We start from the raw sequence: 26,758 nt of genomic DNA, 5'->3' as shown, positions 1-26,758 counted from the left end.
CACACAACCACACACACACACACACACACACACACCACACACACACACACACACACACACACACACACACACACACACACACACAACACACACTCCTGGCCAAAGCCATGTCCTGTATCAGATCAATTCTGCTCTAACATCCTGCTGCAATAACAACAACGGTCCCAGAGGATGGCCCTTAGTCCAGCTGAGAGCTCACACACACACATGATATTCATAATACAAACGCTATGTCCAAACATCTGGGAGGACCACGTGATTCTGACTAAAGTTACTAAAAGTCCATGTCATATTTCATAATGTTAAAAATCCTCAATGGACCAGGGATAGCAGTCATCGGACGAGACACCAGACTTACTCGATATACGTGAAAGTGTGCCAGGAAGGGGAATGACTTTTTCAGCTTGTCAAAGCGCCGCATCCTGAATTCCTTCGTCTGGATGAATGAAAATAGAAAGAAATGTGTGCTTCTAAAATGCCAGAGGTGGCTGCTTGTCTCTTATACCATTACCAGAGATACAGTCCTTCCAATTTGACGTTTCCAGTCTATGAGGGGATTCCAAGAAGCGTGCACGCTCCTCAAATCCAAAGCCCAGAACCCAAGAAGAAAAACTTCCTAAGATCCTGGAAGCAAATCTCCAACATTCCATGGCGGGGCAAAAGTCCTGTAAGCCCCTTGTTTGGTCAGCTCCCTCGAGAAGGCAAACAGGCATCCATGCAGCACCTCAGCATGCAAGAGATTACAATGATCTTTTAATATTTGGGAAAATATGTGTAAAGAGCTGCTGTTTGTAGCAGATCAATGCTCTCAGCTTTGCCCTGTGCCAGTCACAGCCATGTGTTCCCTTCAGACAGCAGCGAGCCAGTGATCCAAACTTCAGAAATAAGTCACTCCTCCTTCCTCCCTTCCTTTCACTCCCTCACAGACACAGACTCCCCCTCTCTGTCTGTCTGTCTTTGCGCGTGCAGCTACTGTCTGTTTGCTTTTCCATCCCTCCATCGAGCATGGGGCTAAAAATAGGAGCGACTTCTCCCCGATTGAATCGCTTGCCAGTCGGACGTGAGAGCCAGGCCGAGTGACTGTCTCTGGTTTCACATTTTAGGGCGCTGCTCGGTTACAGAGAACAGCAAAGTGTGATTATGCAACTTTCTCCCAAAATGTACCCCCTTTTCCCCCCTCCCCCCCTCTATCTTTCTGACCCCCCCCCCCCCCCCCCCCCCTGCAGTCAGGCCGGCAGTCCGTGCAACGCAGAGCAGTGCGTGGTGCGGAGGACAGAGGCTTCATGGTATTCAGCCCCAAGGAGCATTTGATCCAGGGCCAAAGGGTCACATTCAACTGCAGGATGGAGAGCTTGTTTCCTGTGATGCAACCCCCAAGTACACACACGAATACCCAGGCCCACAACCTCTTTTTCCCATTTTCCACCACTTGATCTCTTCTCATATCCCTTCTTGCTCATTGCAGAATTTACCGCCACAATACATTTTCACTTTTGGGGTTTTCTAGTTAGACTTTAACTGGAACCACTGGTTTTGAGGACACTTGTGACACTCTTTTGTTATACTGTACAATCTGGGGGTAGTTAAAAGGACCAAGTGTGTATGGGAATATTTATAAAGAGGTCTTACAACTAAAAAGTATAATAATACCTTTAAGACTTTAAGAGTATCTCAACAAACCCAGACGCCAACTTCAAGCACCATCCAACTGAAATGATTGATTGATTAGTTTATCAGTTTAAAGTCATTTTCCAAATAAAATACCTAGTTTCAGCTTCTCAGAGTTTAGTCAAATGCATGTATGGCTTGGTCTAACATTGGGGTTACGCTCATCATTAGGGTTAACCATTTTTTGGGGTTTGAACTTATGATTGGACAAAAACAGCTAATTTGTTGGATAATTGTATTAACTTAGGCTTTAGAGAAGCATTAAAGCACTCAATTATTTATCAGTTAAAGTACGAGATGATCAATAGACTAATTGATCATTTAAAAAAGTCAGTTGTAGCGCTACACATTAAAGCAATTTAATGTACTTTTTAAGTACTTTTTAGATTAGACAAGAACTTTATTGTAATTTCTAACCAGCAGTGTGAAAGAAGCAGTACAGTGCAGTGTTATATATAGGCATTATATAAATAGATACATATATGACAGAGCTAGTATTTAAAAGTATGAACACTATATTTGGGTAAATACACTATGGCAGTTTAAATATAACACACTATAGACCAGTGATTCTCAAACTTTTTTCAATCATGTACCCCCTTTTGAAAAAAAGATTCAGCCATGTACCCCCTGATCAGCGCAAAAACAATTTGTTAGGGAAGAAATGCCTATATAAAGAGGTACAGTACAGCGCTGCACCATCAGAGTCTGATTTATTAAAACAACAACCTTGTAACTGAGAAACACTTAAATGCTACACTTCAAATGTTTAGAATCCATCACTAAATTCATGGCAAACCAATTTTAACATCATGCAATAACACTGAGATACGGAGCCCTGGAGGGTTCATAGAGAGAAAAATAAATAAAACGTGGCCACGTTTTACTTTCTCGTGCGCACACTTTAGTAACTTGTGCGCACGAGTTACTAAAGCGTGCGCACGAGTTAATAAAGCGTGGCCTTGTTTTGTGTGTGTGTGTGTATGTGCGTGTGCTGTTCGTGGTAATTTGAAAACAAATGCCGGTGGTGTCGGATACACAAGAACACGCACGCGGAGCTCTCACACACACACACCCCCACAACACACCCCCACACACACACACACACACACACACACACACACACACACACACACACACACACACACACACACACCACACACACACACACACACACACACACACACACACACACACACACACACACACACACACACCACAACACACACACACACACACACACACACACCACACACACACACACACACACACACACACACACACACACACACACACACACACACACACACACACACACACACACACAACACACACACATGCGCCCCCGGTTGACAGGACATCTCCTTCATAAAGTGAGGGGGAATACTCTGGTAGTTCGATGTGTGTATAGGTGTGTGTGGTTAAACGTAGCAGCCTCGATCTCTATTCAGCGGTTCTAATGAAGGGAACCGCAGTGAAGTAAAGAGTAAAAGGCACAGCTCTTTGCAGCTGGTGCTGCTCTTCTCAGATTCTGCTGAGTTACACGTTACTGCCTCCAGTGCCCTGTACGACGAAGCCAGTTCAACAGACCCTGGACCTGGATATGTTCGATTTACCCGGCTTAACTAACCCTAACAAACGCGATGGAGATGCATGCTGACAGCGCAGCGTCATACTTCATGAATGAATAGTGTAAATAGCAAATCCTGCTTCGTAGTACAGGCCACTGGTGCCGCCGAGATTGCATAAAGTGAAGGAGGTTTTCCTTCTATAAAACAGCCATGGGCAGCAGATACTGTGAGTCACGGACAGGAATCCCTCAATTTAAATAAAACGAGGCCACGCTTTATTAACTCCCGCGCACGCTTTAGTAACTCGTGCGCACGAGTTACTAAAGCGTGCGCACGAGTTACTAAAGCGTGCGCACGAGAAAGTAAAACGTAGCCACGTTTTATTTATTTTTCTCTCTATGAACCCTCCAGGGCTCCGTACTGAGACGACATTAGTTGCATTGAACTGATCTTTTTAATAAGTTGTACTTACAATGTAGTGAGAAACATGGGCTTGAGCTTCACTGAGGATCGTTGTCATTCTGACAGGGAGGCAAACTGCAGTTATTACACTTCGCGTTTTGAAATATGTGTAACTGTTAATATAAAACCCACACTGCTCAAACTTTTTTTTTTTTTTTTTCATTAACATAAAATAAATCTCACGTACCCCCTGCAGTACTCCAATGTACCCCTAGGGGTCCGCGTACCCCCATGTCTCACTGTCAAAGTCTCACTGTCTATAGTATAGACAGTGAGACTTTTATAAATATGACTAAATATGAGTATGACATAAAAGATATAACTGTACTTGTGTGTCATTTTTAATCTAAAAAGCAAGTTGAAAGATCGCAGTGTGTGGCTTACAAACCGTCACAGCCCAGTAGCAGCAGACTGAATCCACTTATGCATTGCATAAACATTCACACATCTAACACACTAAATCATTTTCAAATAGAGCCAATGAAAAGTGCCTGATGACTGGTGGATATAAATCACAGAGGGAGAAGTTGTCTAGCAGAGGGTGACTTATAGTATAATGCAAGAAACCAATTAACTTAACCTGGCCCAGGCCCCCCCACTCATTGATTCTGTGTTTCACCACCGCATCATAAAAGTCCTCACCTCACCCTTCTCCTCCCCTCCTTCATTAATCTCTGCTCTTTCATTCTCTCTCAGCCTTCTCCCCTTCTTTATTTGGTGCTGCCTTTTATTTCCTGTCTCTAATCCTCCAAAAATGTTATCTCTCTCCCCCTCTGCTGACTATAAACAAACCCTACCAGCTGCATTTCGGACCCTCTGTAGCAGCAAGGCCCCTCTCCTTCTGTCTCTTGACAGACACTTTTGCATTTATAATACTGCAGGTTTTTCATTGTTCCTTGCTAGTTAATCAACCTATTCAGCGTTTCGACTTGGCCTCCTGCTTCTAGATATTTCTTCTGTCGCACTCTCTGCTTCTCTACTCTCCTCTGCTTTTGATTAGGAAGTTTCGTGTTTACTAGAGGAAGGAAAGGAATTGAGTAGTGGGTCGGTGGGTTCACTTATGAGAAGGAAGGAAAAAACAACAACGAAATTAGGATGTTGTCATAAATCTAGTCGCTTTAATTAAAGACGGGAGAGCCGAGATATCTGAAGAACATGTGGTGCAGTTTAAGATGGTTTGTTTAAGAGGATGCTGGTGTGTTTGTGTCTGTATTCCAGGGTTATTATTCAAAACTTAAACGAAAATAAGAGCTAAAACGGGATTAAACGATATTGACCATAAAAAAAAGAAAAACATTTAATGTTATTCATTCCAGATGAGTTTTTTATGCTGTAATAAATCAAAACCGCAAAACAGTGGTGGAGAGAATTTCTTTCAATTCAGATGCAATCAGGTCTTTATATACAGTATGATTTAAATATTATATCTAATGGGAATTAATGAGGCTATTTAAATTCTCAGTTTGGTAGTGGAAGAGTGAATGAAAACTAATTGATAATGGAAATAGAAAGAATCAAACATTTAAAATAATCATATTGAAAAATGTACACTTTGATAAACGTTTTCCTTTGGCGGCATCTCTAGGGAGATGGCTTGGGAACAGGAAGGTAGCCAGTTGATTGGACCAAGTAAGGAGAATGGTACCAGTTATCGGCCCCTCGTATAATAGCTGCACACTGCTCTTAATAGTATGACGGGTTAAATGCAGAGACACTGTGTGTGCGGTGCTGTGTACAAGTATGTGTGTGACGATTAAAGAGCAGTTCCTTTGAATCCTCCATTGCCATTAACAATAGGACTAGTCCATTATTTTCCATGTAGGTGTGGATTCCTCTTGACTTGACAGCCACCAGTGGTAATATTCTCACAGACGCAGAGGTGACGTTGTGGATTTAAGAGGAGAAAGAAAAAAGAACACACACACACACACACACACACACACACACACACACACACACACACACACACACACCACACACACACACACACACACACACACACACACACACACACACACACACACACACACACACACACACACACACACACACAGAGCCTGGAAACAACTCCCTGTAGTGAGTTATGCCATTAATTGCATACAAATTCCTTCAAGTCCACAAGAACTCTGCTAAAAAACTCAGTCACCATTATGACAAATAGGAAAGTATTGTTAGATTGAATATAGGAACAAGTCAGGCTGAAAAATAGGTTATATAAAACAGCTTGAATTCCTTAAAATCAGCAGCAGGGAAAAAAGCCTGTAATTGATTCATGAACTACCAGAATGCACTTTAAGTCTGAAAATAAACCATTTATTGGAAACAGAACGAATTTAGGTTAGATTTATATCAGTGGAAAGAATGTGTCACAGTGCTGTCAGCTGCCTCTCACTAAGGAGATTATATACGATTAATGGTCAGTATGTTGACCTGCAGCTCCACTGTGACACCACTAGGTAGGACCAGTCTTATGATGGAGCATTCAGGGAGATGGATGTGTAGACTCCACAGAATGACATTAAGTCACTTATGTTCAGCTCTTATTCATTGGGTGGGTGAGTTATAAGTGATGACTGCAAAGTAAAACCTCTTATCTTTCTGAAAATATTTAAAATCTTACAATTCTGCAGTTAAACTCCCTCGCTCACTGTCACAATCTACCTCTATTTTGTCATTATGAGGTGTTCACAGTTGTTGGTTCCTACATAAATAGTGACACAATGCATATTGCCTGCTAATTTTATTAGCATGTGTTATTCCTGACCGCCTTAGTTTCTGTCCTGGTGTCTATCGTGACACAGGGGGACACTTGATGGGAACTACTGTACAGTACACACATTTTATCAAAAATCATACTTGTAATTCCTATGTACTGTAAGTCTGCCCAAAAATAGTAATAGTAAACATGAGCAGCTCCTAAAATCCCAAAACTACAATGCTCAAACTCTGATGTCCACAATCAAAAATTGTGGAAGGGCTTTATGAATTGTAAAAGAATAGCTGGTCCCTCTTAACCTGTTAACCACGCCTGCTTTTCAGGTTTCAGGCTCGAAAATGACATGCCCAGAACAAATGACTATAGGGGTAAATTCATAATCTTTTTTCTCAAAGCAATGATAAACCTGTGAGTTGGATGCAGAACATTCAGAATCAATATAGATGTTTTTATTTTAAAGTAAATTCAGATTGAACATAGTAAAACAATTTTTATTATAGTTTCCGTCCAAAAAACCCCCATTACTTATCATGAAAACCACCCTTGAATGATGGGATAGTAGACAAAAAGCTTTAGGAATCCAAACTATAATATATAATAAGTACCCTGTATCAAGATCGATGCAAAACAAGTGGAATTTGACCTTTTTAGAGAGGTTTAGAAAAGAAAACCCACCTCTGGGGTCATTTGGGTGTATTTGCCATATCTCTGGAACCCATCGGTCGATTTGGGTGATTGACACCTCTTTTTAACCGTTAGAGCCAATAGAATCAAGGGGAAGTTCCTAAATCCATCTAAACATTACCATTGGTGAATGAGAGTGATGTGCAGCCAGCATGCCCAAAACCAGAAGCTGGGTTACGCTCTATTGAAAACTACGCTTTTTGCCATAAATATGATGATGGATTATCAGTAATCGTTTCAAAGTGACACAGAGACATTGGATTAACCTTCAGCAACGTTTATATGCGTTTTAAAGCCGTTGAACACAACTTTTGATCAGAAAACAGCAAAGGTAAGACGTATTTGTCGTTTTGGCCCCGTAGAGTGAAGTTGTGTGTTGTCTTTGCTTGCCTTCGCTGCCCTGAGTTTTGGTCGCACAGTGATGATACCTGAGACCAGAGGTGGGAGTAAGTCATACATGTGCAAGTCTCGCTCTCCTTATTGTTGAAACAGCTTCTAATCTCCGTTAGCTCCGAGCTAGCACCAGATGCTAACAACAACCCCTGTAAGTCTCTCAGTCTCTCTCTCTCAGTCTCTCTCTCTTTCTCTCTCTCAGTCTCTCAAAGTCCGACAGGAAAGAGCTCTCGCTCTCCTTACTGTTGAAACAGCTTCTAATCTCCGATAGCTCAGAGCTAGCACCAAATGCTAACAACAACCCTTGTAACTCTCTGTAACTCTCTATATGTCTCTCTCTCTGTCTCTCTCTCTTTCTATCTCTCTCTCTCTCACAATATGCGCTCGTGCCACACGCACACAGACGCTCCTCCGTGACGATGACCGCTTGCGTAAAAAATAAATAATAACACATTTAAAAAGTGGGGGGACACAAATGGGATTTTGAAAAGTGGGGGGGACATGTCCCCCCTGTCTCCAGTGGAAATTACGCCCATGCTCATGTATACATATGGAGTTGGCTAGATGTGTGTCAATTACTGTTCATGGTCATTTGAAAACAAATGCCGTTGTCGGACACACACAAACACCGAACAGACACACACAGAGCAGAGCACAAAAACTATAGGTTACTTACGTAACCCCAGTTCTCAGAGTAACATGAAGTGAGATGTCTCACTATGGGATGCGCCTCAACGCGTATGCAAACAGAAGCATCAATCTCATTACGCCAATCCTGATTGGCTGGTGATCTTGACGTCTACGTCAGGGAATCCACCCACCCTTTAAGTAGCTTGCGCTACGTCGCAGCGTCATTCAAAATAAGCACCTCTTCTCTCTTCGCCTTAGCAAGAAGGGCTGTCTGGTGAGACATCTCACTTCATGTTACTCTGAGAACTGGGGTTACGTAAGTAACCTATAGTTCTCATTCATAACACTCCGTTCGATGTCTCACTATGGGATATTGAAACTCCCGTATTGCTAGACATGCTTATCTCGAAAATCACCAAAAACAACCAGAACTTAACAGGTAGAACCCTGTCTCAACACGGGGCCCAGCACTGCGCGGGCCACACTTGGAGCAGAGACATCTAGCCTGTAAAAGCGGACAAAAGTGAGCGGTGAGGACCAGCTCGCTGCTGCACAAATGTCTTGGATGGAAACACCCTTGAACAAAGCCCAGGATGTAGCCAGTCCACGAGTAGAATGAGCACGCAGGCCCGTTGGTGCCTGCAAACCCTGACTCGTATAAGCCAGAGCAATCGCTTCCACAATCCAGTGGGAGAGCCGTTGCCTGGTAACGGGCTTGCCCTTATGAGGGTTAGCCCAGGATACAAAGAGTTGGTCATTGCATCGAAACTCTTTTGACCTGTCCATATAGGTGCGTAAAGCACGGACTGGGCACAGCAAATTCGGCCGCTGTTCCTCAGAGGAACACAGTGGCGGAGGAAATGCCTCAATGTCAATGGGGGTACATGAGCCAACCACCTTAGGTACAAAGGCAGGGTTGGGCTTCAGCAACACTCTCGTTTGCCCCGGGGCAAACTGAGTGCATGAAGGATGTACAGAGAGAGCATGAATGTCACTGACTCGCTTGGCAGATGCCAGAGCCAGTAACAACACTGTCTTCAGTGACAGGTGTTTCATGTCAGCTTCTTCCAGGGGTTCAAATGGAGGTCGAGTGAGCCCATCTAAAACCACTGCCAAGTCCCATAAGGGCACCAGTGACCTGGAAACAGGGAGGAGCCTGCGAGCCCCTTTCATAAAACGGCAGACCAAGGGATGTTGGCTAGCCGTCTTTCCCTCAAAGCCCACATGGCATGCAGCAATAGCAGCCAGGTACACTTTGATCGTAGAGAAAGCTCTGTGTTTATCAAATCAGGTCCTGTAGAAATGATAGAATCACCCCGACAGGACATTGAAAAGAGATGTGTCCTTTTTGAAGGCACCACTCCTCAAACACCCTCCACTTACAGTCATAGAGGGACCTGGTGGAGGAAGCTCTTGCACTCTGAATAGTGTTTATCACCTTATGTGGGAGTCCCACTGTATTCAGGTTATACCACTCACGGGCCAGGCCCATAGTGCCAAGCGCTCTGGTTGTGGGTGAAAAATCGTCCCCCCCGCCTGAGACAGTATGTCCCTGTGTAGCGGGAGCTGCCACGGCTGCCCGCACAGCAGCTGATATATCTCCGCCAGCCAGTACATTGTAGGCCAGTGTGGAGCTATTAGGATCAGTGAATGGCATTGTTCTCTCACTCTGGCCAGAGTTGGGGGTATCAGAGCCAGGGGTGGGAACGTGTACAGAAGGACCGGAGGCCAAGCGTGCGCGAGCGCGTCCACGCCTAACGGTGCATTTAAATCGCGCATTGAAAAGAACATTCTTTTGATGCGAACAGATCCACCGCGGCCCGGCCGTAACACACCCACAGCTGACTCACAATTATTGGATGTAGAGTCCAGTCTGCATATAGTGGTGCACCTCTGGACAGCAGATCTGTCCCGAGGTTCATCACTCCTGGTACGTGCGTCGCTCTCAGAGAGAGGAGATGTCCGCAGCTCCATAAGATCAGTTTGCGTGCCAGCATGTGTAACTGGAGAGAACGCAAACCCCCTTGGCGGTTTATATACGATATTGTGGTCGTGTTGTCTGTCCTCACGAGGACATGATGTCCTCTGAGAAAAGGCAGAAAGCGTTTCAGGGTGAGGAACACCGCTAAAAGCTCCAGATAATTTATGTGTGACCGTTGGAGGTCTCTGCTCCAGAGTCCCCTCACAGGTCGACCTTCGTATATACCCCCCCCAGCCCGTCAGACATGCGTCTGTGGTGACCACCTTCCGCGATAGGACAGCACCCATAGGCACGCCCCGTACTAGAAAAGTCGGGTGCAGCCAGTGGCGCAGTGCCATTACGCATTTCATAGTGACCATCACTCTCCGCACGCCATGACGCATGGGGTCCAGTCTGAGGGCAGCCACCCAGTGCTGAAATTCCCTCATGTGTAAGCGTCCCAGTCGTACCACCAGGATGGCTGACGCCATGCCCCAGTAACCGCAGACATGATCTGAAGAGAACATATTTGCGTGGCTGGAAATGAGCGAGGCAAGCCCTGAAGGCTTTCACTCTCTCTGCTGACAGGCGGGCTGTAAAGGGCACCGAATTCAGGCGTAGGCCCAGGAAGAGTACAGTCTGGGCTGGGGACAACATGCTCTTTTCTGTGTTTATTACGAAACCCAGGTCGAGCAGGTGTTTTACGAGGACATTCGTCTGCGTAATAGCCTCTTGCTCCGACTGTGCGAGAAGGAGCCAATCGTCCAGATAAGTTGCCAGGCGAATATCCTGTTGTCTTAACGGGGCTATCGCGGCTTCCGTACACCGTACAAACACTCGTGGGCTGAGAGACAGACCGAAGGGAAGTACTCTGTACTCGTAACAGACACCCTGAAAGGCGAACCTCAGATATTTCCTGTGTGGATAATATACTGGGATGTGGAAATACGCGTCTTTCAGGTCGACTGATGCGAACCAATTGTTTTGGCGCACGAGACGCAACAGAGATGTATGAGTGAGCATTCTGAATTTGTATCTTTTGAGATATTTGTTCAGAGCCCTCAAATCTAGTATAGGCCGAATCCCGTTCCCTCCCCGTTTGGGAACGAGGAAATACTTGGAATAAAAGCCGCTCTGACTCTGTTCGGAGGGTATTATAGATATAGCCTTCTTGTCTAGTAGCGAGAGGATCTCTTGCTCTAGAATATGGGCCGACTCTCCCCGGGCTTGCGAATGCAGAATGCCCGAAAAGTGAGGGGGGGTGACAGCGAATTGGAGTCTGTAACCCTGTGTTATTGTCTTGAAAACCCAAGCAGAATCTGTGAGCATCCTCCACTTTTCGCTTCTCAAAGCGAGTGGAGATGTCACATCTCTGTCGTCTGCCTTCTGTGTCTTTATTTGTTGTGTTATGGGGCCCTCTAGTGTCTGAACACGATGGTACTGGAACGTGTTCTGGAGCTGGAGAACAGGGAACTTCCAGCTCTTTTATCGAGGAGAGGAGAGGAGGCCTCACCTCGTGTCTGGGCTGGAGACCCGGGGTTGGGCTGTGGCCTCTGCTGTTTCTGGATCTTGAAACGGGCAGGACGTGAGGCAGCCTGAGCGAAGGACTGCCGCGGGGCCGTTGAAGGCGGCGGCTGGACACTTTGGGGAAGACAAAGCTGGAGAGCCTCATCCTCCTTCTTTTTGGACTCACACCGCTGCTGCATCGAAGCTAGAGCGGAGCCAAATATGCCCTCGGGAACAATAGGCATGTCCAAGACGTCCTCTTTTTCCCGGTCTGGAAGGTTCGTCAGGGTAAGCCACCTGGCTCTCTCCTGTACCACCAATATCCCCAGTGCTTTGCCCGTGGCTTGGACTGCACAGCGCTGCACACAGAGACAAATGTCCGTGATCGCTGCGATTTCGTCCCACACGGCAGGCTCAGATTTGACCGTCATTTCCTCGCAGAGCTCCGCCTGATAGGCGGTCAGCAGCGAGGAGACGTTGAGCGCCCTGGCGGACAAAGCTGCGGCTTTATAGGCTCGTTCGGTCATTGCTGACTGGAAGCGGTCTGCCTTTGCCTGTAGCGTGGGGTTCCTGCTTGGTGCCGAAGCCAGCCGCGGTTGGAGGTGGGCTGCCACCAGCGGCTCCATGGGCGGCATGCGGAGCAGGCCGAGCTTCTCCATGCCGTCACAGTCCAAAGAGGAGGCACCCTGGATTGGGGCCTTGTTGCTGAAAGGGCGGTCTCTCCACGAGACCGACACCTCGTCCAGCATCTCTGGAAAGACTGGGAGAAGCTGCTTCCTCATCCTCGCTGTTTGGGGCAAGTTCTTCCCCTCATAGCGAGATCTGGAGGTCTCCTTGGCCACTTCAGGCCAGGGGATGTCCAGCCTGGACGCAGCGCGTTGGCACACGGCCTGCAAGTCCATACTGAGGCAGGGCGAAGCTGGTGTGCTTTCGCCCGGGGGAGCGGACATCGCCTCCGGCTTGGCAGCCTGGGCAGATGAAACGAAGATGTCATCTTCGTGCTCATCCGAGTCGGATAAGAGGAACTCAGAGACATCCTCTTCATCCTCCTCCATATTACATTACATTACATTGCATTTAGCTGACGCTTTTATCCAAAGCGACTTACAATAAGTGCGTTCGACCAACAAAATACAAACTTGAAGAAAACAGAATCATATAAGTACATCAGGTTTCATAGAGCAAAAACATTTCAAGTGCTACTCAACTGGCTTTAGGTAAGCCAGTCCTTTATTAGTATATAAGTGCTTTGTTAGTAATTATATCGCTCGAAGTGGAGTCGAAAGAGATGAGTTTTCAGTCTGCGCCGGAAGATGTGTAGGCTATCTGCTGTCCTGATGTCAATGGGGAGCTCATTCCACCATTTTGGAGCCAGGATAGCAAACCCACGTGTTTTTGCTGATGGGAACTTGGGTCCCCTTTGCAGCGAGGGTGCAGCGAGCCGTTTGGTTGATGCAGAGCGGAGTGCACATGCTGGGGTGTACGGTTGAACCATGTCCTGGATGTAGGAAGGGCCAGATCCATTCGCAGCATGGTACGCAAGTACCATTGTCTTGAAGTGGATTATATAATCCAGCTGTAGGACATCCTCTGCGGGTGGAACCACGGTGAGGTCCAGCTGGGAGCCCCAGATTGACACAGCGCGAGGCTCCGCTCTCGCGGCTCTTGCCGCCACCGGGCCCCAGCCTGACACGGCGCGGGGCTCCGATTCCGCGGCTACCGCCGTTGTTGAGCCCCAGCCTGACACAGCGCGGGGCTCAATCTCCGCGGCGGTCGCCACCATGTCCCGATTGCCGGCCGGCGAATCAACGGACATGAAGGGGTCCTGTCCCGTCAGGCTAGCTTGGCGCGCTAGCCGTCGGCGGAGGCTCTTGATGGTGAAGCGGGCACAATGCCTGCACGAACCGGGGGTATCGATAGCTTACTGGGCGTGTTCCAACCCAAGGCAGGACGAGCAGACCTGGTGTGAGTCCGTGCTCGAGATCTTAAACCCGCAGCCGCCGAGCCGCAGAGCCTCCGACTCCTCTGGTGTGAGGGAGAGAAGGGTCCATCCTCGTTTGCCGGGGTGTCAGCGCGGAGGGACAAGCTAGTAACAGGTATGTTACCGAGAAAAGAAATCCAACCTTATCATTATTCCGAAAGGAAAAACAAGGGAGTAGATTTTTTTCCCAAAAAATATTAACTGGTGTGTTAATATCTTTCTTATCTCCGTCTCCTCTGGTGTGAGGGAGAGAAGAGTCCGTCCTCGCTCGCCGTGGCGCGGAGAGATAAACTAGCAACAGGTATGTTACTGTTTGAAGAAAAAATCAAACCTTACCGTTATTCCGAAAGAAAAAACGGCGGGGCAGATTACAATATCAACTGGTGTGTTAATATTTATTCAATTCTTCTGCAAAGCAAAAAAGTAACCGGCAAGCGCCCGTCGACCGAATGTTAGCTTGGGTTCAGTCTGTGGACCGTTAAGCTAGCCCGGTTACTGATATTCGAGATGTGCTCTGAAGCGAGAAGAGGTGTTTGAATGACGCTGCGACGTAGCGCAAGCTACTTAAAGGGTGGGTGGATTCCCTGACGTTGACGTCAAGATCACCAGAGTATCTCATTACGCCAATCAATTGATGCTTCTGTTTGCATACGCATTGAGGCGCATCCCATAGTGAGACATCGAACGGAGTGTTATGAATGAGAACACACACATCATGCGCCTTAGTGACCGGACATCTCCTTCATAAAACAAGTAATAGGGGGATTAATCGGGCAGTTCGATGTGTGTAGAGGTGTGTGTGTAGAGGTGTGTGTGTAGAGGTGTGTGTGGTTAAAACGTAGCAGCCTGCGGTCGCTCTTTAGCTGTTCTAATGAAAGTAAACACAGTGAAGGCGTTGCGTAAAAGGCAGAGCTCTTTGCGCGCTGGTACTGCACTCAGAGGCGGAGTTACACGTCCCGCTGCCTCCTGGTGCTGTAGCGATTTCATGAAGTGAATGAGAGTCCGAGTTCGAAATATATCTAAAATAATGTATGCACTGCCATTTCCCAACATAAACATTACAGTCTGCAATGAAACGGTTGTCTTTGTACAATACAAAAACAAATGCAAATATTTAATTAAAAAAAGTAAAGTCCTTTTGAGTCATCTGTCTCAAGTCAAGTCAAGTCTTAAGTCATGAATACCAAGTCAAAGTCAAGTCAAGTCTTTTATCAATGTTAGTCAAGCAAGTCTCAAGTCCAGAACTATGCGACTCGAGTCTGAGTCCCCACCTCTGCCTGAGACACAGTTTCGTGAATATTGTTGTGTTATGCCCCCGCCCCTGGGGTCATGGCGTTTAACAGGTTAAAGGTCAGACCAACCTTAGCATAAGCCATTGTTTTGTAACTGCTACCTGTGACATGCAAACAATTGAGTCATCTCTTCAAGTAAGGTATCAAATAGTACTTAAAAAAAACAAAAAATGGTATATCATTTACTGAAGATCAACTAGCTACACAATTAAAGATTATTTCGTCTTTCCTAGATATTATTATATATCTATATCTGACAGGTTCAGGAGTCAAGATGTAACTACATGCAGACGACCAGAAATCTTCATACTGTTATGACTATGTACACAGAGACATAAATGCCATATCGGGAAAATGATCAAAACCAGGATAAGACTAAAAACGAATGCATGTAAATGTTCTTGTTTTACAGTTCACGTATAATGAAAACTGGGCCAGCAGTTTTTCCTTTTGCTTCTGACAGACAAAAACAAAAACATTGCCCCTTTGGCGGAAGCAATAAATGTTTTGTTTTTTTCAAACACATTGAAATGTGTGTAAATAAAACTTGTTTATCATGTCTGACGTGCTGTTCCCTTGCATGGTTAATGTAGGACCCCCCAGTTGCTCCTATCAAGCCTCCATCTCCCTTTCTTACAATCTTTTGTGTAGACAAACACACAAAGTAGTCTGTCTGGCTGTTCAAATTGAATATGTAAGGATGCTAAACCCCAAATTAAACATCTAAACTTGTAGATTGTATTATCACGAATTGACATCAAATTAGTGGCTTGCCGGCTAATAAGATTATCAGGAATAAAGCGCTGTGTGAGATCTGCATTGTGTGCTGCAACACACACACACACACACACACACACACACACACACACACACACACACACACACACACACACACACACACACACACACACACACACACATTAAGCCTGATTCTGTAATGTGAGGCTCACTGTACAGACAAAGGCATGCAGAGGCAAGCACCTATATCGGCTGGGTTCACACTGACATACAGTGCTGTGAATTAAGAAAGCTTAGTGGATATGGTTGGAAGCGCTGCCAGTGCATTTCTCAAATAAGTCGCAACCTTTTGGTGGCATAACATCAATCTGCGGTTCGTTGGCAGGTGCCAGAAACTTGCAAAGCAGAGGGAAGGATTAGTACAGCAAACATGAGTAATCCCTCTTACAACTGTGCAAGCAAGATATCTAAAACACACAAACAAGACGCAGACGATGCCTCAACGGAGAACTGCATGCACAAGCAAACAGACATGCGTCATTCCTGATCTTAAAGATTGTAACGCTGTGTCAAAGTCTGGCTTTTTACATTTTCTAAAATCCCTTTCCTGTGAAAAGCAAAGAGTCAGGAGAGCAGAGGCGTTGTATGTTTGTGTTCTTCTCAACATTGAGAAGAACAGACTGTCGGGGTGTAAAGGTATCCGTATTCGTCCCGAACCGTGACGGTTCGGCACATGCAGTCACACGACGAATACGCCTTTTTTATCAGTGGGGAAAAAGTCTGTCATTCAGGGCAGTATCCATTACACTATATATATAATCCAGGGGGCGGTATTGCGCCTAAAAGCTGTTTGCCAGCCGCCCTTAAACAACAAATGAAGAACAAGAAGAAACACAACAACAAAACGAACAAAATGCAAGAAGAAAAGTTAGTGTTGCGATTTAAGATAACACACAGGAGCTAGAACCCACCTGCTTCGTTTAAATCAGCTGTGTGGGAACATTTCGGGTTCCCTGTGGACTACAATAACGATGAAGTGTGCGAGTGGTGGATCGGACGAGTGGTGGATCGGACGAGGACGGTGTGTCGGCGTTGTTCTACAGCGGTGCGGTATGCTAATGGTAACACACGCCAAACATGCTAAATCATATCAGAAGGCATCACCCAGATTTGCCAATCACCGGAGCCCGGCAAAAGACAACAGCAGTTCAACAGCTGATCCCCGCTGTTTTTAAGAAGCCAATAGGCATGAAAGCGGTGAGACCAACATAAATAACGGAAGCTATTGACATATATCTTTTAATTGCTATGCGCCCTTGAAACACTTTCTTATAATTTATTTTGTAATATTTTCAAGACATTTCTTTCTTTCTTTCTTTCTTTCTTTCAGTCTTTATTTCGAACAGATTAAAAAATAACAAATGTGAAAAACAGAATACCGTATTGTTATAATACAGTATTTATCCACATTCATGGTAATATTTGTATATTCAACAAAAAAACAAAAAATGTCTTCATATTAATAATAATAATAAATCATATGTGTCTGAAAGGAAGCAGGAGGAAGCAAATGCTTATTAATTCCTACCCCTTACTTGATCAATGATTGTCCTTTAAATCATTATGCAAGTTATTCCTACCTACATTTACATTTATACATACATATACAATCATTTCTCATTCTTTTTAGTTTTACAGCTTGATGAAACCTTTTTGTTTGACATCAGCCATTATAGATAATATGGCCATCTGAGTGTGTGTTGTACTGTTTGTGGTTTGTTTTTAACTGTTTAATACAGTTAATTATTCAAAATGTCAGAGTTCCTTATTTGTATGCTGAAACTTCAAAAATAAATAACAATGTAATGTAAAACAGTAATGACATTTACATGTCTAATATGTGTAATATGTCATTGTAAAGCGCTTTGAGCACCTGTAAAAGCGCTCTAAATAAAAAATGTAATCCATTATTATTATTATTATTATTATTATTATTATTATTATTAACAAACCTGGAATTATGCATTTGGGACTTGTTTTTTCTTTTTCTTGTTGTACCGAACCCGTACCGAACCGTGAATTCTGTGAACCGTTACACCCCTAACAGACTGTGGGAATAAAAAATGTTTTGGACACAAACAGACCGCTCCGAGGCCAAAACAGAACATATGTGTCCCCTTTTGGTAGCTTAGCCTAATATACATAATGCCATACTAGCACAACAACCCCCACCAATAATTCCCTAAGCAATCTCTCCTTTGATCCCCTAAAGCTGGTTAAGAGGGGAAAGGAGGGTGTTGGTCAAAGATGGTTGACCTCTGCAGACATTCAAAAGTGTGTGAACCAAAGCACACTATGGGCCAAAGTGAGATAAAAGGATAATATTTAGTATTTTTTATATATAAACATTTTATATATAACAATACAGCAGATGCTAAACAATGTGCTGTAAGCTCACTAATCCCTTCCTGCTCCAAAGCATATCAAAACGAGATTGGTATTAAGAATAAAATTGCTTTGATATTACAATGTGTAGATGTAGTGCCTTGAATCATCTTGTATTACAATTTTCTCAGAGTTCTGATGGATATGGCTGCATGCAGTTATGGTTGTGTGTTTTAACTCACTAGAAAACCGCTGTATTCACTACAATGTTGCATCTGTGGGAAGAGTGATCTGATTCAGTCCACATAGACACCAGGACAGCTGCAGTGTTCACTAGCTTAACTATGCTAAACTAGCACACACACGGACACTGAATGCCTCACAGAGTCTATATTCATGATATTTAAACGTTTGCACAGATCTACACACTCATCCCCCCCATCTAGGGCTGTATAATTTGGAGAAAAAAATACCCTTTTGCAATTATTTTGCCAATTATTGCAAGATATGATTTACGATACTGGAAGGGTTGGTCATTTCGCATTCTTCCATTCTTGTTACCATTCAATAATTGTGGTAAAATGATCATGTTAAGATTGTGTAAGAGGATTTTTCAAGCTTTTAGAATACGACTTTTTTTTTTCAGGGTCCTGGGGAGATGGAATTGATTTAGGCAAAGACTGTGAAAGAGCAGGGCTGTATGGTGTTTAAAATATTTGTTAACTATTACTGGTTAAGAAACATGTACAATTTGTAAGCATTGAGCTAATGTCGGACTGGCCAAGTGTTCTTTTTAAATCGAGAAAACTTTTGCTGCCTCTTTTCCCTCTTTATCTTTGCCACATTTCCCTTCTGCCTCATGAGTATGCTACCAAAACAGACTTTAAAAAGGCAAGAACATTGACTGCAAAGTGAAATTGCTGACCCGTTCCAGGCCAAAAGAACAACGAGGTCCGTCCGTACATCACGGGGTTCGTGAGAGGACGTGGGGGGCAAAAGAGGTGGGAGGCAATAAAATGTCATGGTTCGCTTGTCATCCAGCCCATTCAGCAGCACCTCATCGATGACCTCATGGTTCTGCATTCAATAACTCAGCACACACAGGGGCCTTTTGTGTGTGGGTGTGAAGTGCGGTGTTGTGAGTATGTGGTGGTGAAGTGTAAAAGAGCTGGAGCGTTTAGAAAGATCTATACCAAATTATATTTACACATTAGGTATTTTCTAACTTTTTACAGTAATAAAAGCACATGTGTTACTAATAACTGTTCAATATGCACAATCCAAGGATACTGAAGCAGATACATGGAATGGAATACAGCCACTATAACACCACTTTTAATACGTGAACTGACCTTAAAAAACACTAAAATATCATGAAGTCCCTGAGGTCCTAAGAAAACAGCTGCTTGGGAATGTAACCAACATTTTCTTTCCGTTTTTCGGGTAATGACACAAACATTCACACAAATGTTCATATCGAAAATCACAGCTGCAGTATTGTTGCTTAGGCTACTACCACAAAAATATACATGTATGCACATTTTCTACAACTTAAGTCTTAAGATACATATTTGTGCGCCGAGACCCTAATATACTTCTTACCTGGCCTTATCGCAAACAGTTCTCTTGGAAAACACCAGAACAGCCTTTCGTCATTTCACGCCCTTTAATTTTCCTCTGACAAGATCTATATTACCTGCTGAAACTGCCCATTGTTTATCCACCATTGATGTTTGTCTAAAGCTATGTTGCAGGGTCACTACGATAATAAACAAAGACTGTGAAGGTCTACCTCTTCGTCATCGCTGGGCAGGTGTTGGAAGTCAGGCTCTGAAGTGTCATTCAGCCTCTGGTATTCTGCCGTCTCCCCCATGGCGGGGCTCCAACACCCGGCCGGTATCTCCCCCCGGGGGTACGTGTCCTCAAAGTCCACGGAAAGCCACAGCTCCGCTCAGCGAGCCACCCACACACTCAGTCGGTCAGTCGGTCAGTCAGCCTGCTTCGAGGTGTGTGCTGTCGTTGGGAAGACAAGTACAGTGTTCTCCATGTCATTTACAAAACAGCACTCCCAATATTTCACAGAGCACAATATTTCGAATAAGCAGCCACTGATACCTCCGATACTACCACCATCATTGTCTTTTAGGAGTCATGAGAATGGGTGGACAATGAGTTCATCATATCCACACCGTGATAACTGAGCAGTCTGTTGCCTTTCTGTCTCGAAACAGCTTCTCCAAACAGTAACTCAGAATAAATACAGTCCCTATTTTTGCCTTGCTTCGACAGGATTCTTCCTCTTCTGTAATAAAAATAGGAGAAAAAATCTACTACTAAAAGATTGTACCGATTGTCCTTTTCACACGTGGGTGTCTTAAATCTTCTGGGAGCATGCAGGTGTTCAAGTGGTTGTTCCAAATTGATTTCCTGGCCGTTGTTGTCCTCCTGGACGAGGGAATCCCATGTGTCAGAGCCGCTGGATGGAGCGTTGGGATGATGCAGCCAAGGTGTGGCACAGGAGGTGAGAAATCTGGCAGGCTCTATTCCTGTCGTACCATCTAACGCCACTGTCATAACCTCTACCCTCAATCTGTCTCTCGCTCCGACTGCTCCTGTTCGCCCAGCCTTAGTGCTGACGCATGCTCTTTACATCCAGCAATATCGCACTCCCACTCCCTCTCTCTTTGTGTTTCTATTTCTGAGCCACAGACATCACACCGGCAGGTTTACCTCCTCTCTCTCATTGCTGGCAGTGAAATATCACAGCAACAGCTCGTACAGGAACTGTTTAGAAATGTTCACCTGTCATGTTTCATCCTTCCTTTGTGCGCTTCTATTATTTTTCTTTAGCAGCTGTCCAATCGTGGAGGATTCTTAACGCTGCTTTGTCCTAAATGGACTTCCTGATTGCTCGGTTGATGCCTAATCCCTGGCTGTTGTTGTTATTGTCCCCCTCCCTCCTCCTCACCCTCTAACCCGCTTTCCGCACGGCTCCACTATTTTTTCCATTTCAGCCTGATGATTTGGTGAGTGGTCGCCTCCACTATTACCGTGGCAACATCAACCCATCCCACCTCCCTCCCCGCTCTCCTGTGTCCTGTAGTCACGGCGATCCAGTCAGCCGTGGTCCTGGTGGAAGCGCCCAATGAGAGCGAGGCAGGCCGAATGGGGGAAGGGGGGGGGGAGCCCTAATGAGGAGGGTTAATCCTCCCTCTGAGAAAAACACGGACATGCTGCTTTGTGTGTGTGTGTGTGTGTGTGTGTGTGTGTGTGTGTGTGTGTGTGTGTGTGTGTGTGTGTGTGTGTGTGTGTGTGTGTGTGTGTGTGTGTGTGTGTGTGTGTGTGTGTCAAAAGCACCTCTCCACTAGAGGCAGGGTATAATGGCCATCTGGATCCTTGCTGAGTGGACATCTGGATGGAGGGGAAAATAGAATAAAAGCACAGTGTGTGTGTGCGTGTCTACCTCCCAGTCTTTCCCAAGTTGGATTGTGTAAATCAACATGAAAGATTGACTGATATTGCAACTGTGATATGATTAGCAAAATAATAATTTTTATAGAATGGTTTACGTCATGTTAAAATATTTTTAAGAGGATCTGTACGAAGGTTTTTTTATTATTTATGTAGAATACTGCTTGTAGGCCAGTACTTAACTGAAACACTACAATACATAATTCAGAATTATATTTTTCATTTACCAAATATTGCCATTTCTATAATCTAATACTACCTTTGCATTTCCGTTCCATGTTGCGAACCCTAGTCCTAACACAAATGCCAAATCTTCTAATCTAAATGACATCGTCTTTTCCATTCCTCAATCCATTTCATTCATCTCTCTTCCCATCCAAAGCACTCGCTATCTTTCCCTTTCCCTCCCTTCTCGTTTGTGCCTGTTCTCTTGTGCCCCCACCACCCTTTCTTCTTCTCTTCCCCTATCTCTTGCACTCTCTCTTTGACTCCATTCCAGTCCTGTTGATGTCCTCGGGCCGGTTATTCTCAGCCCGCTGAGCAACATTCGCTTTTTGCTCTCATTCCTTCGCCTCTCTTCTGTTGTTGGCTCAGCTCCTCTAGAGGCCGACTGACACGCGGGAGAGTGGCACGCAACATCCCACGGTAAATACAAAAACATGCACGCAGAAAATGGGAACACAGAAACACTGTGCCTGTATTTACGACCGGACATAAAGCTCAATGTATCCAAACATTTTGAGGGGATTGCCAGCAATTACAATTCCATCTGTCTTAAATGAGCCTCGCATGAACCAGTTATAGGCTGACCTCTCCTTTTGTACTCTCTGCCTTCATGGATATAGCTTTGATTTCTGGTCTCTGGGCTAAACTGTATCACAAGTGAATCCCAAATAAATCATCATTATGGTCAGCCTGGCCTCTCAAATCTCTGTTTGCAAAAGTCAAAGATTATAACTTACTGTGCAAGCTTCACCCAACAATATCGACTGCTCCAACCTCTCTGACGGGTTTTGTCAATCCATCCTTTACAGTTCATCCAAAGTTGGGATCAAGAAAGATGTGGAAGACACTTCATCAGGACTTGATACTTTACTTGATACTAGGAAAAGTCTATTGCAGTGCAAGAGAATCCAACTGCACTTACACTAGGTGAGATATTCATGACGTGCCAGCGGCTTTTATTAAAGGTGCGTTTGACCTGGGGAAACTACAATTTTCCGTACAGCTGACCGCAATAACCGCCTCTAGATATTTTGACCCATCCATTTTTTATGGTGTTGCTCTATGCGGGCTTTATAATCGTGAACAATATATAACTTCATTACCAAGGTTGGAATTGAAATAAATAAATGACATTTTAACTTAATGATTGCTCGCACTCACCCTCAATCTGCTGTCACAACGTATTAATCCAATCAGTAAGATTGTACGAAAATCAACCATGCAAACATGTTGAAATTTTTTTTAGATTTACACAACTCAGTAAACACCTTGAAATGTCGACTTTATTTGATCATTTTGTAGTAATAAGTGTTACGTTCAAATGTTGGCTATTTGTTTAATATAGTGTTGAAATGTAAAACATAGTACCCAAAGTGACGGCAGAAGTTACGGTTTTTGGTCAGTTGGTTGTTTCCCTGAACAGCCAAATGTGATAATTGATCCTGTGTATCTTAAACTCAATTAGATAATAAAGGAGACTGAGGCTCCTCTCCTTATCATCTAGAGAATTCAAACAGCTCTTATAATGGATGGAACGTAGGTACTTCCGGTTCATTTCCTTCTGTGAGGAACCTTCCAGAGCAAGATTGACAATTGGACTGCAACCAAAGTCTCCAGGTCCACTTTATCGGTAACAGTCAGACAGTATCAACAAACAATGACTCATCACACACGCGGTGGACACAATTAAAGCAACACCTGTAAACTATCACTGAATATGACCTCAATACTATACATAGTTACACACAAACCACAACAGTACATAATCTGGATTCAGTGTAAAATAAAAGTGTAAAATCTGAATGAAGAAGGAAGCTACACACAGTCAGATAGCAGAGAAATAGAAGAGAAGCAGGGGAGAAACCAAAGCCAGAGAGGGGACATCCTGGCCAATTGAGGCCATGATAAATGGAGCAGGGCTGAGCTGTGGTGTCATGTGGGGTTACTCTTTCCCCTCGCTCCCCCCCGATACAGTTAACACACTCCATTACTGACTGTATGGCAGCTTGGTAAGAGGGCAAGGCTGAATTGTTAACAACAATCATGTTATCTGTCGCTGCATTTTTCCATGCAATATGATTTACGCAAAGTGATTCAAAGGCAAACAAAAAGACAATAGCATGGTTACTCTATGTATGAAGTAAGGCCTTTGCCCAGTTTATATGTGTTTTAACCAGTGAGTTAAGATTAGCCATGGTCTACGCCAATTCCTTTAAGCATGATTTTTCCTGTCATTATTGGTGTATTGTTGATTTGATCCAATGTTGTTTTATATTAAACCATATTATATTATTGTTATTTATTCAAATAAATCTACTATGTACAAATATGTGTCCTAAGCCCTTTTTGTGTGATTGGATATGCTATATATCTTCTTCCTAATATTAAAGACATATTATAAGCAAACTTTATGCTCAGTTCATATATGTTATGTATTTTAGGTATTCAACCACAGCATCAAATCTTCCCAGAGATATAAGTTACTCAGAGTGAACCCCGCCCTTCACCTCTGACCTCTCTGCTCCCACTAGTCGTCACATTTCACGCCTTCTCCTCCAGAATCCTGGAAAACCCCTTTAATAACCAAATGCTGGGACTTTGACCGTTGACCCCAGAAGCTTCATTTGACAGCCATCAGGGGGACAATAAAGTTGAGCCTGTTAAAACGTGTGAACGCCTTCTCCGTCCCTGTGATGGAGAGCGAGGAGAAGCAGAGCAGACATACTGTGGGTGTAATGGTCCTGGGTTCCCGTTTAATGGCTCCCTTTAGGAGAGCGTTTAAGTCCTTAAAGACTAGAAGGACTGCAACTCCTGGGTCCCTCCCGTCTCTTTACGACTAACGGTGGGTAGACTGCAGACTCTGGGGGCAGGGGTAAGCTTTAGAACAGGAGCTGGATGTAATCCCTGATGTCTAGTGCTGATGTGGGACTCAGGGTGGAAATATAATCAGGGTAGGAACCGGACAGTACTGTATCTTTCTATCTGTGTGTGTGTATGTATGTGTGTGAGTATACGTCTGTGGAAAATAAAGCATTTACTATATATCCTCTTATAATATGAACGTATCAATAAAGATTTTCCCAAATTAATTTTGTCAAGAAAAAATTATATCAGAATTACAGAAACTCATGACTTCACGTTTATTTTCTTTTTTTCAACCAACAATCCAATTATATTTTTTGAAATATATATTCTTCCCCATTAAAAAGACAATATGATTGAATATTTGATTAAATAATCCATAGAGTAATACTGTAACAAGGACATCATTTGAAGTTGTAGAACTAACGTTATGAAATTGTATTTTTTATATAATATATATATATATATATAATTTTATTGAAATAATCTCAAATATGGCATAGGATTAAACTGTATTTTGTTTTTAATGTATTATGGGAGAGTCAAATATAGTGCAGATTTATTTTAAGATATACAAAATAAAATCATCACACCAAAAATACATGTGTTGTTGGTGTACACACACTGTGGAGGATATATGTTAAGCTTTTAAGAATTGCATTTCCATAAAATTGGGGATTGAGAGGAATTAAAAAGAGAGGTTAAAGATTGGTAAATTAATCCATTAGCCAATCAAAAGAGAGTTCATCAGCAATTATTTTGAAAATATATGAATTGTCTATAAAAGTCACTTATTAAGAACAAATGTCAAACATTTGCTATCTATTGTGAACTCAATATCCTTTGGTTTTGGACCATTAGTTGGACACATAACAACTTCAACATCACTAAACACTTCCTTTACTGTATTTGTTTCACTATAACTTATGAGATTGGCATGCTTTACAAACTCCACTTTTCTTTGCAGATTTATTGTAAAATAAAGAGTGCTCTTTCATATTTCCATTCCTTAATGACATCTTCTGAGTTATTTTCGCATATCTGACAGAGTTCCTATTGAGCCCCAGAAATCATTATAGAACTGCTTGAACCAGCACCTAGTACTCCCAAATGAACCTGTGTTAACATTTGAGGTTAACATTTTATTATTTAAGTTTTGTTTGGAAAAATGTACTCTCCAAGATCCCATCCTGTCAACACAAGTATTACGTCTTGTCAACCCATCTGGTACGGGCTCTTTTTTATATAAAATCGAACATAAAAAACGTTCTTATTATAAAAATATCTTAGAAGTTCCAACAGTTGATCTACTATAAGTCAATAGTAGATTACTTTAGCTATTACTGAATTTAAAATTGGAAACAGACCTGTTTCTGGTGGAACCACAAATGACTCCTTTTGACGAACAATTTTGGCCTCCGACACTTGAAAGCAACCATGAAATACTTCCTCTTGTAGGTCATGGTAGCAGCACCCACCCACGACTTCTGGTGAGAGACGAAATCTTGTTGACTTAAGCGATGACTTCACCTCAGCGACAGTGAAAAGACGGTACACATGCTGCCAGATGATTCACTATTCTACACTATGAAAAGAAACGTAAAGAATGACCAATGACTCTGCGTCATCGGCCGGTGAGGAAATGATGTAGCTGTGGTCAGGGTGTGGTACTGTGGAGTAATGGCACAGTAGCTCCTTCAGCATTTTTCTCCCGATTCAAAAGTCCCATTTATCATTAACACAACACCAGTGCACTGTTGATCCATGTGCTGCGGGTCAAAGCTAAACCTCTTTGCCATCCCTAAATCTGCACCATATGCTGATAAGCCTTAATAAGACTGTCAAGCGAAAATATGATGTTGCTGAAAATACTGCAAATCAGGAAAACAAAGGTGACCTACCAAAATCGTTTTCAATGTCCATGATACTTTAATACATAACTAAGATTATCTTGGAAAACAAGTTCACAAAAGCTGATATTAAAAGCCCAATCCACAACTAACAATGAAAGTTATTTGGCTAAACCGTTTAGTTAATTATTGAATATTGTAAGTATTTTTTCAAGCTCAATTGCCAATTATTCAATGTGAAGATGTTCTTGACTATCATCAATGTTAATTTAATTGTTGTTTGAAAAAAAATATAATCTAAAGACGTTCCACTTGGCTTTTGTCCATATTGGTATTTTAATTTTAAATAATCGATATGTTTCAC

General features: G+C 43.5%; 1 protein-coding gene across 8 annotated transcripts in view; it reads right to left on the bottom strand.

The window, feature by feature from the left end:
• Positions 1–26,758, bottom strand: part of tnk2b (tyrosine kinase, non-receptor, 2b) — a 107,650-nt gene that overhangs the window by 32,563 nt on the left and 48,329 nt on the right. For 3 of the 8 annotated variants that reach the window (XM_034215455.1, XM_034215461.1, XM_034215456.1), the window contains exon 3: positions 19,779–19,999. The exons of 1 other annotated variant lie outside the window; for it this stretch is intronic. In XM_034215455.1, the coding sequence (XP_034071346.1) occupies positions 19,779–19,859 (81 nt within the window). In that variant the 5' untranslated portion in view covers positions 19,860–19,999. Of the gene's footprint in view, positions 1–358; positions 927–19,778; positions 20,000–20,101; positions 20,932–26,758 lie in introns of those variants that run through there. 4 more of the 8 variants (XM_034215457.1, XM_034215458.1, XM_034215459.1 and 1 more) reach the window with 4 other exon arrangements.

The sequence above is a fragment of the Gymnodraco acuticeps genome, unplaced genomic scaffold, assembly GCF_902827175.1.
Source record: "Gymnodraco acuticeps unplaced genomic scaffold, fGymAcu1.1, whole genome shotgun sequence".
Lineage (NCBI taxonomy): Eukaryota > Metazoa > Chordata > Actinopteri > Perciformes > Bathydraconidae > Gymnodraco > Gymnodraco acuticeps.
The sequence above is the reverse complement of the archived record's forward strand: the minus strand, read 5'-3'. Positions and strand labels throughout refer to the sequence as shown.